At 44.4% G+C, this 17,277-nt stretch overlaps 1 protein-coding gene across 1 annotated transcript in view; it reads right to left on the bottom strand.

Annotated features, from left to right (window-relative positions):
- Positions 1–6,966: 6,966 nt before the first annotated feature.
- Positions 6,967–17,277, bottom strand: part of LOC123757425 (transmembrane protein 223) — a 17,597-nt gene continuing 7,286 nt past the window's right edge. The window contains exon 3 of the mRNA XM_045740990.2: positions 6,967–7,202. Within this exon, the coding sequence (XP_045596946.1) occupies positions 7,047–7,202 (156 nt within the window). The 3' untranslated portion in view covers positions 6,967–7,046. The remainder of the gene's footprint in view (positions 7,203–17,277) is intronic.

Below are 17,277 nucleotides of genomic sequence, written 5' to 3'. Positions count from 1 at the left end.
GGGCTATGGTGAGCCCGTAATACATAACATAGGAACATGATGATAATAGCCTATCAGATATTTTGAGGCTATTTATTAATTAGGGTTTGCGGGTGGATGAATGGACATAACAAAGGGGATATTAATGGAGTATTAAAAGTATCAACACAAGACAGAACACGAAACAATGGGTATAAATTAGACAAGTTTAGAATTAGGAAAGACCTGGGTAAATACTGGTTCGGTAACAGGGTTGTTGATTTGTGGAACCAATTACGGCGTAACGTGGTGGAGGTGGGGTCCCTCGATTGTTTCAAGCACGTGGTTGGACATGTATATGAGTGGAATTGGGTGGTTATAGATAGGAGCTGCCTCGTATGGGCCAATAGGCCTTCTGCAGTTACCTTTGTTCTTATGTTCTTATACCCACCTAAATTCATAACAATTTAGGAAACTACAGAACATAAGAACAAAGGCAACTGCAGAAGGCCTATTGGCCCATACGAGGCAGCTCCTATTTATAACCACCCAATCCCACTCATGTACTTGTCCAACCCACGCTTGAAACAATCGAGGGACCCCACCTCCACAATGTTACGCGGCAATTGGTTCCACAAATCAACAACCCTGTTACTGAACCAGTATTTACCCAAGTCTTTCCTAAATCTAAACTTATCCAATTTAAACCCATTGTTTCGTGTTCTGTCTTGTGTTGATACTTTTAATACCCTATTAATATCCCCTTTGTTATGTCCATTCACCCACTTGTAAACCTCTATCATGTCATCCTTAACTCTTCGCCTTTCCAGTGAATGCAACTTAAGCTTTGTTAATCTTTCTTCATATGAAAGATTTCTAATTTGGGGAATTAACTTAGTCATCCTACGCTGGACACGTTCAAGTGAATTTATATCCATTCTATAATATGGCGACCAAAACTGAACTGCAAAATCTAAATGGGGCCTAACTAGAGCAAGATATGGCTTGAGAACCACACCAGGTGTCTTGTTACTAACGCTGCGATTAATAAATCCAAGTGTCCGATTTGCCTTATTACGAACATTTATGCATTGATCCTTTTGTTTTAAATTCTTACTAATCATAACTCCCAGATCCCTTTCGCAATCCGACTTCGCAATCTCAACACCATCTAGCTCGTATCTTGTAACTCTATCATCATTACCTAACCTCAGAACTTTACATTTATCAGCATTAAACTGCATCTGCCAATCCTTTGACCATTTCAAAACCCTATCTAGATCAACTTGAAGTGATAGTGAGTCCTCCTCCGAATTAATTTCCCTACCGATTTTCGTATCATCGGCGAATTTGCAAATGTTGCTACTCAAACCTGAATCTAAATCATTTATATATATTATAAACAACAGAGGTCCAAGGACAGAGCCTTGAGGCACTCCACTTACAACATTTTCCCACTCTGACTTGACTCCATTTATACTAACTCTCTGTTTTCTTTGGTATAGCCATGCCCTAATCCAGTTTAATATAGCACCCCCAATACCATGAGCCTCTATCTTTTTAATCAGTCTTTCATGTGGCACTGTATCAAAAGCTTTGCTAAAGTCAAGGTACACAACATCACAATCCTTACCACTATCAACAGCCTCAACTATGCTAGAATAAAAAGATAACAAATTTGTTAAACATGAACGGCCATTTATAAAACCATGTTGCGACTCAATTATTAATTTATGTTTTTCAAGATGAAGACGAATTTTATTTGCTATTATAGATTCGAGTAACTTTCCCACAATAGACGTTAGGCTAATTGGTCGATAGTTAGACGCAAGTGATCTATCTCCTTTCTTAAAAACTGGTATCACATTAGCAACTTTCCAAAACTCTGGCACTCTGCCTGACTCTATTGATTTATTAAATATGGTTGACAGTGGGTCACAAAGCTCCTCTTTGCATTCTTTAAGCACCCTGGCAAACACTTCATCCGGCCCTAGGGATTTGTTTGGTTTGAGTTTTACTATTTGTTTAAGACCATCCTCCCTGGTAACTGTTAAACTCGTCAACCTGTCCTCGTCCCCACCCACATAGACTTGTTCGGCTGAAGGCATATTGTTAGGTTCCCAGAGATGTCATCCTTACCTCAAGTTTCTTCGTTCCCCGGCTTACCAAGCCCTTTGGGCCTGAACCCGAACCCTTTGCGTTCACTTTGCTGCTAGGTTCTTGACTTAGTTGCATAATTATTTTACTATATCCTTACTACTTATATATTAAGTTTAGTACTTCTGGCTTGCCGTTACTCATGTTACTACATTATTATTCACAGCAACCACTTTGTTCCTCAAGATACTGTAAGGTGCTTATAGCTCGGTTATTAGCTCGGCTCGGTTCCCCAAATTAGAAATCTTTCATATGAAGAAAGATTAACAAAGCTTAAGTTGCATTCACTGGAAAGGCGAAGAGTTAGGGGTGACATGATAGAGGTTTACAAGTGGATGAATGGACATAACCGGGGGGATATTAATAGGGTATTAAAAGTATCAACACAGGACAGAACACGAAACAATGGGTATAAATTGGATAAGTTTAGATTTAGGAAAGACTTGGGTAAATACTGGTTCAGTAACAGGGTTGTTGATTTGTGGAACCAATTGCCGCGTAACATTGTGGAGGTGGGGTCCCTCGATTGTTTCAAGCACGGGTTGGACAAGTATATGAGTGGGATTGGGTGGTTATAGAATAGGAGCTGCCTCGTATGGGCCAATAGGCCTTCTGCAGTTACCTTTGTTCTTATGTTCTTATGTTCTTATTATTGTCTAACTGTAACCCTGGTTAATGTAATTAACTTTCCAACTTCATGTTTGCATTTGCACGCTTGACATTGCACAACCCTTTCAACTGCGCTGCACCTATGAGAAAATCGGTAAGGCGTGGGAGTACAGTACTTTTATACAAGCCTTGGTGCTGTATGCTGGTTCAGTCCTCATCGTGGCTCCTACTGTTTTTCTCATCAACTACAAATTTCTATTCACATTTTTTTTAATTATTGGATTATTTATCATTAATAAAAAATTGTCCCAGCCATACGAGTTTTCCTCTAAGCTGTAGAAAACGAATATTTGAGGCCAATTTAAGCAGGAACTTTATCGTCGCGGTGTTCGTGGTGCTTGTTACAACTACCAACTTCTGTGCCCCGCATATTTATTCACTCACTATCAGAAATGATAGTGACAATTCCTAGTCTCTGTATAATGCACCAAATCTGCGAAAAGCTTTAGTCATTGTATACTTGACCACTAGGCAGGTTATATACCTTGTCGAGGTGGTTGATCACTAGGCAGGGTTCCTATACGCAGGAAGTACCTCATCGCTAGATAGGGTTCCTAGTAAGCTCGGGCAGTAGGTGACCACCAGGCAGGATACATACCATGCTGGTACAGTGGTTGGTGACAGGGTGCGCTGCCCACCGTGCCCGTCTGGAAGCCACTACACACTACACTGCTGGGAACTAAGTTATACACCGACAGCACCACTACCATGGGCTTGACTGAAGTCCCACAAGAGCTAGTTGTTTTTGTGTTTTAATAAAATCAAAATTTGGCTATCTTAACATAAATACCATTGCCATTAGGTACATTATATATTTGAATCGAATTTATACTGACAATGATATTTGATATAGGTGAACCGTAGGTGTGCTAAGGTGGCCGTGGGAGGCCATATCTGGTCCTCACCAGAGATTACACGGGAGAGATTAGAAGCCGTACACAGTGCACTTGGCACCAACGTCGCCACAGTGCCAGCTAGTTATAACAACATTTTTATATGAAAGTATAAATGATACATTTGGTGCATTATGCAGAAGCGGATTCCTAGGTAGTAAAGTTGGGTTTGTTATCGACTCGCTATCAGGAATTCCGGGTGCGTGTCTTGGACGGGGCAGAAATGGTTGGCCACGTTTCCTTTCACCTAATTCCTCTGTTCACCTAGCGATAAATAGGTACCCGGGATTTGGTCAACTGTTGTGAGATGTGGTGATCTCACTGATGTCAACAACTTCAGACCTATATCAATTCTGCCAAACTTGTCAAAAAATATTAAAAAAAAACTAATCTACAAGCAGCTCTACTCTTATCTAGCCAAACACAATATACTTAGCTCTTGCCAATATGGCTTCATACCACTAACGATGCACTTATTAGTATGATTAACTTGATACATGCAGCTCTTGATAGAAATGAGTTCCTTGTTGACCTACGTAAGGCTTTTGACACTTGTCAACCACCAAAACCTTCTTAAATTACATCATCATTATGGAGTCAGAGGTCACTCCCTCCAATATTTTCAGTCTTACCTTACTGACAGGCTCCAGTATGTTTCTGTGAATAATTAAATTTCTCCCACCCTACTCATCAACATTGGTGTTCCTCAGGGCAGCATACTTGGCCCTCTCCTCTTTCTCATCTACATTAATGACCTTCCAAATGCCTCTCAACACCTCAAACCATTTCTTTTTGCTGACGACACAACCTTCATTTTCTCCAGTCCTGACCCTCTTGCTCTTAATGTCAGTGAACACCGAACTAAATAAAGTCCATCTTTGGTTAACTGCCAACAAACTCACCCTTAACATTGACAAACCTTGTATATTTTGTTTGGCAATAAATCCTAAAATCAAATTAATCTAAGAATAAACAATATCCAAATTAGTAACAAGGTAGATGGAAAATTCCTTGGTGTTCTCATTGACAAGCTGAATTTCCAGGGACACATTCTAAATATATCAAAAAAAGTTTCTAAAACTGTTGGCATTCTTTCTAAGATCAGATATTATGTATCTCGCCCTGCCCTGGTGACTCTCAATTACTCTCTCATCTATCCTAATCTCAATTATGGTATTAGTGCTTGGGGTTCTACTACACAAAATCATTTATGTTCTCTAATTATTCAACACAAAGCTGCTACAGTATTAGAACAATATCTAACTCTGGCCCCAGACAGCACTCGGAACCCTTACTTAAATTTTTGAATAATGTTAGATATTAAGTCACTGCACATCCTCTCATGCGTACTCTATATATTTAAAACTCTGAACTGCAATGTCAATCCTGACCTTAGAAGCTTCCTAGAAGGTTGTAACAGAACTCATGGGCATCACACCAGAAACAAATACCTATTTGATATTCCAAGAGTACGACTTAACCAAACTAGAAATGCTCTACAAATCAAGGGACCCAGAATGTAGAATGGTCTCCCCAATCATGTCAAAGGCTGTACCTCCCTCAACCAGTTTAAGAGTAAAACCAAGTGCAACTTAATTAACTCCTTGTAACCTACCTTACCCTCTAAATGTCAACCCATGTCTTGCTTTTGTTAAAGAATGCTGTTTGTTCTCCAACTTGTACAATTGCTGATTTTTGCCATGTTCCCCCTTTTTTTATTTTTTATTCCTTTTTTCAACACAATTTATACCTAATCCCAATTACTGTTAAGTTTTAGTCTAAGTATTTTTTTTCCCCACACCTTGTCCGAAATGCTATGCGTATTAGTGGCTTTAGGTATTGTATGTACTACTGTAGCTCAATCTATAAATCCAACATTATGTTTGCAAATCAACTACTGTATGTAATGTACTTTTCCTGAATAAAAATTTATTTATTTACCTTGAGGGCCACTAACACTCATAGCCTCGACAAGGACAGGAAGCTGGCAGCTTGTCGATGGTCCCCTCCATTTGGCTTGATCTACAAGTTGGACTTTTAAAATTTAAAGATAATTTTAAAAAATTAAATTAATTTAAAATTAGATAATTTAAAATGTCTAGGTTATTAATTTATTCTTGAATGGCTGAACACCTGCTGATTGGCAATCAACCATTCACAAAGTTTTGTTGGATAAGTTTAATGCTATGTCTGCTATAATCTAGCAAATTCAACCATCACTTGTCTTGAAACCAATTATCCCTAAACTGATGGCAAACCTACCTACTGCATTTTCCATCTCTTCATCCTAGTCCCAGATTCTCTTAACCATTGTGCAATACTGTGCAAACCATTTATAAACAGCCTCGTGTAACTGTGCATTATGTTCAGGATTCACTGTTTTTTCCGGTTACAATCTACCGATGCTTGGTGGTTTACTCCCACTAATATGCATATATTGCATGCATTTCTCTCTTCTTTCTCGATATCAGTTATACGTAGTACTTTTGCCTATCTCAAATTCTTTTGCAATTCACAAAGTTCAATGCCTTAGTTTACCATTAATTGATAGACTAACTTTGTTCTTCTTACTACCATCACATTGCTGCTCCTAGGCATTTTATTGGCTAAATATTGACCATTTACATTAAAGGAAAAATATAAAGAAGAAAAATCTTTTAGTTATGGAGTGTTACTTTGTTTCAACACATGCAGGAGCAGAAACATATGGCTCAGGGAGCTTACAGGATCTGGACGAATCCATCCAGGGAATGGTGCACAAGCCACCAAATGAAAAATCATATACTTAATACAAAATTAATTGCACATGCATTTCTAAGTAATAATATTTAATATAGTTCTCATTTATTGTGTTATCAATGCATTATTACACAGAAATCACAATAGCTTGATGCATCAAATGAACAAATCCACAAGGGCCGTGATGAGGGTTCGAACCTACGTCCGAGAGGATCCCAATCGCTGTGAATAGTTTAAGGTGTTGCGTAAGATTTATAACTCCTGTGCAGTAATGCATTATTGTTTTAATGTATTTGCATATTGTAAACATGGGTCTGCATGTCAGTAATTTGACAACAGGTTGCATAATTTGGGTTTGTGTAGAATCAGGTGATGCTTGAACTCGGTCAAAATTTTACCATTACAATACTTAGTTCTGAATCAGTAAGTTGTCAGTGTATGTCTATTGCTTTTAACTGTGTTGGACTGAATTGTGTAAAATATAGAATTGTCATAAATAATCATGATCCAATTGTGTTTAGTTCACCATAGGATGCAATAAAACACAGAATAAAATATGAACCTATATTACATGGAAAACATATCAACATAAAGGAAGGCAATGTACAAAATACTATAGTAATAAAAAAATCATTTTGCCCAACTTCTCTTGAGACCTGCTGAGTAGTCAAACAACTTAGAGTTTGTGAAGTGCCCATTCATGTCCAAGATGTAGTTGAAGTAAGTTCCTTGAACCTTAAGTGGAAGGTGCACTTTCACTGACTGTCGGCTTTGTTTAGCCGATACCTGAAAAATATAAACAAAAGTATTAAATTGCTTGAAAAGAGCACTGTTGATTGAAACAGAATATCTTTTCCTCTAGTGATGGTTATATTTTCTGTTCACATAAGAAACACACACACACATTTTATATATATATATATATATATATATATATATATATATATATATATATATATATATATATATATATATATATATATATATATATATATATGCAAACAAGCCTGAATGGTCCCCAGGACTATATACAACTGAAAACTCACACCCCAGAAGTGACTCGAACCCATACTCCCACAACTGGTATGTACAGGGACGCCTTAATCCGCTTGACCATCACGACCGGACTAAGGAAGTGATAGCCGAGGCTATATGAACCACTTCCCCGCCGGCACTCGGATGGTAATCTTGGGCATAGCATTTTATCAAATCACCTCATTCTTTGGGGCACACGTGAGGAACACAAATGCAAACAAGCCTGAATGGTCCCCAGGACTATATACAACTGAAAACTCACACCCCAGAAGTGACTCGAACCCATACTCCCACAACTGGTATGTACAGGGACGCCTTAATCCGCTTGACCATCACGACCGGACTAAGGAAGTGATAGCCGAGGCTATATGAACCACTTCCCCGCCGGCACTCGGATGGTAATCTTGGGCATAGCATTTTATCAAATCACCTCATTCTTTGGGGCACACGTGAGGAACACAAATGCAAACAAGCCTGAATGGTCCCCAGGACTATATACAACTGAAAACTCACACCCCAGAAGTGACTCGAACCCATACTCCCACAACTGGTATGTACAGGGACGCCTTAATCCGCTTGACCATCACGACCGGACTAAGGAAGTGATAGCCGAGGCTATATGAACCACTTCCCCGCCGGCACTCGGATGGTAATCTTGGGCATAGCATTTTATCAAATCACCTCATTCTTTGGGGCACACGTGAGGAACACAAATGCAAACAAGCCTGAATGGTCCCCAGGACTATATACAACTGAAAACTCACACCCCAGAAGTGACTCGAACCCATACTCCCACAACTGGTATGTACAGGGACGCCTTAATCCGCTTGACCATCACGACCGGACTAAGGAAGTGATAGCCGAGGCTATATGAACCACTTCCCCGCCGGCACTCGGATGGTAATCTTGGGCATAGCATTTTATCAAATCACCTCATTCTTTGGGGCACACGTGAGGAACACAAATGCAAACAAGCCTGAATGGTCCCCAGGACTATATACAACTGAAAACTCACACCCCAGAAGTGACTCGAACCCATACTCCCACAACTGGTATGTACAGGGACGCCTTAATCCGCTTGACCATCACGACCGGACTAAGGAAGTGATAGCCGAGGCTATATGAACCACTTCCCCGCCGGCACTCGGATGGTAATCTTGGGCATAGCATTTTATCAAATCACCTCATTCTTTGGGGCACACGTGAGGAACACAAATGCAAACAAGCCTGAATGGTCCCCAGGACTATATACAACTGAAAACTCACACCCCAGAAGTGACTCGAACCCATACTCCCACAACTGGTATGTACAGGGACGCCTTAATCCGCTTGACCATCACGACCGGACTAAGGAAGTGATAGCCGAGGCTATATGAACCACTTCCCCGCCGGCACTCGGATGGTAATCTTGGGCATAGCATTTTATCAAATCACCTCATTCTTTGGGGCACACGTGAGGAACACAAATGCAAACAAGCCTGAATGGTCCCCAGGACTATATACAACTGAAAACTCACACCCCAGAAGTGACTCGAACCCATACTCCCACAACTGGTATGTACAGGGACGCCTTAATCCGCTTGACCATCACGACCGGACTAAGGAAGTGATAGCCGAGGCTATATGAACCACTTCCCCGCCGGCACTCGGATGGTAATCTTGGGCATAGCATTTTATCAAATCACCTCATTCTTTGGGGCACACGTGAGGAACACAAATGCAAACAAGCCTGAATGGTCCCCAGGACTATATACAACTGAAAACTCACACCCCAGAAGTGACTCGAACCCATACTCCCACAACTGGTATGTACAGGGACGCCTTAATCCGCTTGACCATCACGACCGGACTAAGGAAGTGATAGCCGAGGCTATATGAACCACTTCCCCGCCGGCACTCGGATGGTAATCTTGGGCATAGCATTTTATCAAATCACCTCATTCTTTGGGGCACACGTGAGGAACACAAATGCAAACAAGCCTGAATGGTCCCCAGGACTATATACAACTGAAAACTCACACCCCAGAAGTGACTCGAACCCATACTCCCACAACTGGTATGTACAGGGACGCCTTAATCCGCTTGACCATCACGACCGGACTAAGGAAGTGATAGCCGAGGCTATATGAACCACTTCCCCGCCGACACTCGGATGGTAATCTTGGGCATAGCATTTTATCAAATCACCTCATTCTTTGGGGCACACGTGAGGAACACAAATGCAAACAAGCCTGAATGGTCCCCAGGACTATATACAACTGAAAACTCACACCCCAGAAGTGACTCGAACCCATACTCCCACAACTGGTATGTACAGGGACGCCTTAATCCGCTTGACCATCACGACCGGACTAAGGAAGTGATAGCCGAGGCTATATGAACCACTTCCCCGCCGGCACTCGGATGGTAATCTTGGGCATAGCATTTTATCAAATCACCTCATTCTTTGGGGCACACGTGAGGAACACAAATGCAAACAAGCCTGAATGGTCCCCAGGACTATATACAACTGAAAACTCACACCCCAGAAGTGACTCGAACCCATACTCCCACAACTGGTATGTACAGGGACGCCTTAATCCGCTTGACCATCACGACCGGACTAAGGAAGTGATAGCCGAGGCTATATGAACCACTTCCCCGCCGGCACTCGGATGGTAATCTTGGGCATAGCATTTTATCAAATCACCTCATTCTTTGGGGCACACGTGAGGAACACAAATGCAAACAAGCCTGAATGGTCCCCAGGACTATATACAACTGAAAACTCACACCCCAGAAGTGACTCGAACCCATACTCCCACAACTGGTATGTACAGGGACGCCTTAATCCGCTTGACCATCACGACCGGACTAAGGAAGTGATAGCCGAGGCTATATGAACCACTTCCCCGCCGGCACTCGGATGGTAATCTTGGGCATAGCATTTTATCAAATCACCTCATTCTTTGGGGCACACGTGAGGAACACAAATGCAAACAAGCCTGAATGGTCCCCAGGACTATATACAACTGAAAACTCACACCCCAGAAGTGACTCGAACCCATACTCCCACAACTGGTATGTACAGGGACGCCTTAATCCGCTTGACCATCACGACCGGACTAAGGAAGTGATAGCCGAGGCTATATGAACCACTTCCCCGCCGGCACTCGGATGGTAATCTTGGGCATAGCATTTTATCAAATCACCTCATTCTTTGGGGCACACGTGAGGAACACAAATGCAAACAAGCCTGAATGGTCCCCAGGACTATATACAACTGAAAACTCACACCCCAGAAGTGACTCGAACCCATACTCCCACAACTGGTATGTACAGGGACGCCTTAATCCGCTTGACCATCACGACCGGACTAAGGAAGTGATAGCCGAGGCTATATGAACCACTTCCCCGCCGGCACTCGGATGGTAATCTTGGGCATAGCATTTTATCAAATCACCTCATTCTTTGGGGCACACGTGAGGAACACAAATGCAAACAAGCCTGAATGGTCCCCAGGACTATATACAACTGAAAACTCACACCCCAGAAGTGACTCGAACCCATACTCCCACAACTGGTATGTACAGGGACGCCTTAATCCGCTTGACCATCACGACCGGACTAAGGAAGTGATAGCCGAGGCTATATGAACCACTTCCCCGCCGGCACTCGGATGGTAATCTTGGGCATAGCATTTTATCAAATCACCTCATTCTTTGGGGCACACGTGAGGAACACAAATGCAAACAAGCCTGAATGGTCCCCAGGACTATATACAACTGAAAACTCACACCCCAGAAGTGACTCGAACCCATACTCCCACAACTGGTATGTACAGGGACGCCTTAATCCGCTTGACCATCACGACCGGACTAAGGAAGTGATAGCCGAGGCTATATGAACCACTTCCCCGCCGGCACTCGGATGGTAATCTTGGGCATAGCATTTTATCAAATCACCTCATTCTTTGGGGCACACGTGAGGAACACAAATGCAAACAAGCCTGAATGGTCCCCAGGACTATATACAACTGAAAACTCACACCCCAGAAGTGACTCGAACCCATACTCCCACAACTGGTATGTACAGGGACGCCTTAATCCGCTTGACCATCACGACCGGACTAAGGAAGTGATAGCCGAGGCTATATGAACCACTTCCCCGCCGGCACTCGGATGGTAATCTTGGGCATAGCATTTTATCAAATCACCTCATTCTTTGGGGCACACGTGAGGAACACAAATGCAAACAAGCCTGAATGGTCCCCAGGACTATATACAACTGAAAACTCACACCCCAGAAGTGACTCGAACCCATACTCCCACAACTGGTATGTACAGGGACGCCTTAATCCGCTTGACCATCACGACCGGACTAAGGAAGTGATAGCCGAGGCTATATGAACCACTTCCCCGCCGGCACTCGGATGGTAATCTTGGGCATAGCATTTTATCAAATCACCTCATTCTTTGGGGCACACGTGAGGAACACAAATGCAAACAAGCCTGAATGGTCCCCAGGACTATATACAACTGAAAACTCACACCCCAGAAGTGACTCGAACCCATACTCCCACAACTGGTATGTACAGGGACGCCTTAATCCGCTTGACCATCACGACCGGACTAAGGAAGTGATAGCCGAGGCTATATGAACCACTTCCCCGCCGGCACTCGGATGGTAATCTTGGGCATAGCATTTTATCAAATCACCTCATTCTTTGGGGCACACGTGAGGAACACAAATGCAAACAAGCCTGAATGGTCCCCAGGACTATATACAACTGAAAACTCACACCCCAGAAGTGACTCGAACCCATACTCCCACAACTGGTATGTACAGGGACGCCTTAATCCGCTTGACCATCACGACCGGACTAAGGAAGTGATAGCCGAGGCTATATGAACCACTTCCCCGCCGGCACTCGGATGGTAATCTTGGGCATAGCATTTTATCAAATCACCTCATTCTTTGGGGCACACGTGAGGAACACAAATGCAAACAAGCCTGAATGGTCCCCAGGACTATATACAACTGAAAACTCACACCCCAGAAGTGACTCGAACCCATACTCCCACAACTGGTATGTACAGGGACGCCTTAATCCGCTTGACCATCACGACCGGACTAAGGAAGTGATAGCCGAGGCTATATGAACCACTTCCCCGCCGGCACTCGGATGGTAATCTTGGGCATAGCATTTTATCAAATCACCTCATTCTTTGGGGCACACGTGAGGAACACAAATGCAAACAAGCCTGAATGGTCCCCAGGACTATATACAACTGAAAACTCACACCCCAGAAGTGACTCGAACCCATACTCCCACAACTGGTATGTACAGGGACGCCTTAATCCGCTTGACCATCACGACCGGACTAAGGAAGTGATAGCCGAGGCTATATGAACCACTTCCCCGCCGGCACTCGGATGGTAATCTTGGGCATAGCATTTTATCAAATCACCTCATTCTTTGGGGCACACGTGAGGAACACAAATGCAAACAAGCCTGAATGGTCCCCAGGACTATATACAACTGAAAACTCACACCCCAGAAGTGACTCGAACCCATACTCCCACAACTGGTATGTACAGGGACGCCTTAATCCGCTTGACCATCACGACCGGACTAAGGAAGTGATAGCCGAGGCTATATGAACCACTTCCCCGCCGGCACTCGGATGGTAATCTTGGGCATAGCATTTTATCAAATCACCTCATTCTTTGGGGCACACGTGAGGAACACAAATGCAAACAAGCCTGAATGGTCCCCAGGACTATATACAACTGAAAACTCACACCCCAGAAGTGACTCGAACCCATACTCCCACAACTGGTATGTACAGGGACGCCTTAATCCGCTTGACCATCACGACCGGACTAAGGAAGTGATAGCCGAGGCTATATGAACCACTTCCCCGCCGGCACTCGGATGGTAATCTTGGGCATAGCATTTTATCAAATCACCTCATTCTTTGGGGCACACGTGAGGAACACAAATGCAAACAAGCCTGAATGGTCCCCAGGACTATATACAACTGAAAACTCACACCCCAGAAGTGACTCGAACCCATACTCCCACAACTGGTATGTACAGGGACGCCTTAATCCGCTTGACCATCACGACCGGACTAAGGAAGTGATAGCCGAGGCTATATGAACCACTTCCCCGCCGGCACTCGGATGGTAATCTTGGGCATAGCATTTTATCAAATCACCTCATTCTTTGGGGCACACGTGAGGAACACAAATGCAAACAAGCCTGAATGGTCCCCAGGACTATATACAACTGAAAACTCACACCCCAGAAGTGACTCGAACCCATACTCCCACAACTGGTATGTACAGGGACGCCTTAATCCGCTTGACCATCACGACCGGACTAAGGAAGTGATAGCCGAGGCTATATGAACCACTTCCCCGCCGGCACTCGGATGGTAATCTTGGGCATAGCATTTTATCAAATCACCTCATTCTTTGGGGCACACGTGAGGAACACAAATGCAAACAAGCCTGAATGGTCCCCAGGACTATATACAACTGAAAACTCACACCCCAGAAGTGACTCGAACCCATACTCCCACAACTGGTATGTACAGGGACGCCTTAATCCGCTTGACCATCACGACCGGACTAAGGAAGTGATAGCCGAGGCTATATGAACCACTTCCCCGCCGGCACTCGGATGGTAATCTTGGGCATAGCATTTTATCAAATCACCTCATTCTTTGGGGCACACGTGAGGAACACAAATGCAAACAAGCCTGAATGGTCCCCAGGACTATATACAACTGAAAACTCACACCCCAGAAGTGACTCGAACCCATACTCCCACAACTGGTATGTACAGGGACGCCTTAATCCGCTTGACCATCACGACCGGACTAAGGAAGTGATAGCCGAGGCTATATGAACCACTTCCCCGCCGGCACTCGGATGGTAATCTTGGGCATAGCATTTTATCAAATCACCTCATTCTTTGGGGCACACGTGAGGAACACAAATGCAAACAAGCCTGAATGGTCCCCAGGACTATATACAACTGAAAACTCACACCCCAGAAGTGACTCGAACCCATACTCCCACAACTGGTATGTACAGGGACGCCTTAATCCGCTTGACCATCACGACCGGACTAAGGAAGTGATAGCCGAGGCTATATGAACCACTTCCCCGCCGGCACTCGGATGGTAATCTTGGGCATAGCATTTTATCAAATCACCTCATTCTTTGGGGCACACGTGAGGAACACAAATGCAAACAAGCCTGAATGGTCCCCAGGACTATATACAACTGAAAACTCACACCCCAGAAGTGACTCGAACCCATACTCCCACAACTGGTATGTACAGGGACGCCTTAATCCGCTTGACCATCACGACCGGACTAAGGAAGTGATAGCCGAGGCTATATGAACCACTTCCCCGCCGGCACTCGGATGGTAATCTTGGGCATAGCATTTTATCAAATCACCTCATTCTTTGGGGCACACGTGAGGAACACAAATGCAAACAAGCCTGAATGGTCCCCAGGACTATATACAACTGAAAACTCACACCCCAGAAGTGACTCGAACCCATACTCCCACAACTGGTATGTACAGGGACGCCTTAATCCGCTTGACCATCACGACCGGACTAAGGAAGTGATAGCCGAGGCTATATGAACCACTTCCCCGCCGGCACTCGGATGGTAATCTTGGGCATAGCATTTTATCAAATCACCTCATTCTTTGGGGCACACGTGAGGAACACAAATGCAAACAAGCCTGAATGGTCCCCAGGACTATATACAACTGAAAACTCACACCCCAGAAGTGACTCGAACCCATACTCCCACAACTGGTATGTACAGGGACGCCTTAATCCGCTTGACCATCACGACCGGACTAAGGAAGTGATAGCCGAGGCTATATGAACCACTTCCCCGCCGGCACTCGGATGGTAATCTTGGGCATAGCATTTTATCAAATCACCTCATTCTTTGGGGCACACGTGAGGAACACAAATGCAAACAAGCCTGAATGGTCCCCAGGACTATATACAACTGAAAACTCACACCCCAGAAGTGACTCGAACCCATACTCCCACAACTGGTATGTACAGGGACGCCTTAATCCGCTTGACCATCACGACCGGACTAAGGAAGTGATAGCCGAGGCTATATGAACCACTTCCCCGCCGGCACTCGGATGGTAATCTTGGGCATAGCATTTTATCAAATCACCTCATTCTTTGGGGCACACGTGAGGAACACAAATGCAAACAAGCCTGAATGGTCCCCAGGACTATATACAACTGAAAACTCACACCCCAGAAGTGACTCGAACCCATACTCCCACAACTGGTATGTACAGGGACGCCTTAATCCGCTTGACCATCACGACCGGACTAAGGAAGTGATAGCCGAGGCTATATGAACCACTTCCCCGCCGGCACTCGGATGGTAATCTTGGGCATAGCATTTTATCAAATCACCTCATTCTTTGGGGCACACGTGAGGAACACAAATGCAAACAAGCCTGAATGGTCCCCAGGACTATATACAACTGAAAACTCACACCCCAGAAGTGACTCGAACCCATACTCCCACAACTGGTATGTACAGGGACGCCTTAATCCGCTTGACCATCACGACCGGACTAAGGAAGTGATAGCCGAGGCTATATGAACCACTTCCCCGCCGGCACTCGGATGGTAATCTTGGGCATAGCATTTTATCAAATCACCTCATTCTTTGGGGCACACGTGAGGAACACAAATGCAAACATTTGGGGAGCCTGAATGGTCCCCAGGACTATATACAACTGAAAACTAGCCTCGGCTATCACTTCCTTAGTCCGGTCGTGATGGTCAAGCGGATTAAGGCGTCCCTGTACATACCAGTTGTGGGAGTATGGGTTCGAGTCACTTCTGGGGTGTGAGTTTTCAGTTGTATATAGTCCTGGGGACCATTCAGGCTTGTTTGCATTTGTGTTCCTCACGTGTGCCCCAAAGAATGAGGTGATTTGATAAAATGCTATGCCCAAGATTACCATCCGAGTGCCGGCGGGGAAGTGGTTCATATAGCCTCGGCTATCACTTCCTTAGTCCGGTCGTGATGGTCAAGCGGATTAAGGCGTCCCTGTACATACCAGTTGTGGGAGTATGGGTTCGAGTCACTTCTGGGGTGTGAGTTTTCAGTTGTATATAGTCCTGGGGACCATTCAGGCTTGTTTGCATTTGTGTTCCTCACGTGTGCCCCAAAGAATGAGGTGATTTGATAAAATGCTATGCCCAAGATTACCATCCGAGTGCCGGCGGGGAAGTGGTTCATATAGCCTCGGCTATCACTTCCTTAGTCCGGTCGTGATGGTCAAGCGGATTAAGGCGTCCCTGTACATACCAGTTGTGGGAGTATGGGTTCGAGTCACTTCTGGGGTGTGAGTTTTCAGTTGTATATAGTCCTGGGGACCATTCAGGCTTGTTTGCATTTGTGTTCCTCACGTGTGCCCCAAAGAATGAGGTGATTTGATAAAATGCTATGCCCAAGATTACCATCCGAGTGCCGGCGGGGAAGTGGTTCATATAGCCTCGGCTATCACTTCCTTAGTCCGGTCGTGATGGTCAAGCGGATTAAGGCGTCCCTGTACATACCAGTTGTGGGAGTATGGGTTCGAGTCACTTCTGGGGTGTGAGTTTTCAGTTGTATATAGTCCTGGGGACCATTCAGGCTTGTTTGCATTTGTGTTCCTCACGTGTGCCCCAAAGAATGAGGTGATTTGATAAAATGCTATGCCCAAGATTACCATCCGAGTGCCGGCGGGGAAGTGGTTCATATAGCCTCGGCTATCACTTCCTTA

The sequence above is a fragment of the Procambarus clarkii genome, chromosome 19, assembly GCF_040958095.1.
Source record: "Procambarus clarkii isolate CNS0578487 chromosome 19, FALCON_Pclarkii_2.0, whole genome shotgun sequence".
NCBI classification, from domain to species: domain Eukaryota; kingdom Metazoa; phylum Arthropoda; class Malacostraca; order Decapoda; family Cambaridae; genus Procambarus; species Procambarus clarkii.
The sequence above is the reverse complement of the archived record's forward strand: the minus strand, read 5'-3'. Positions and strand labels throughout refer to the sequence as shown.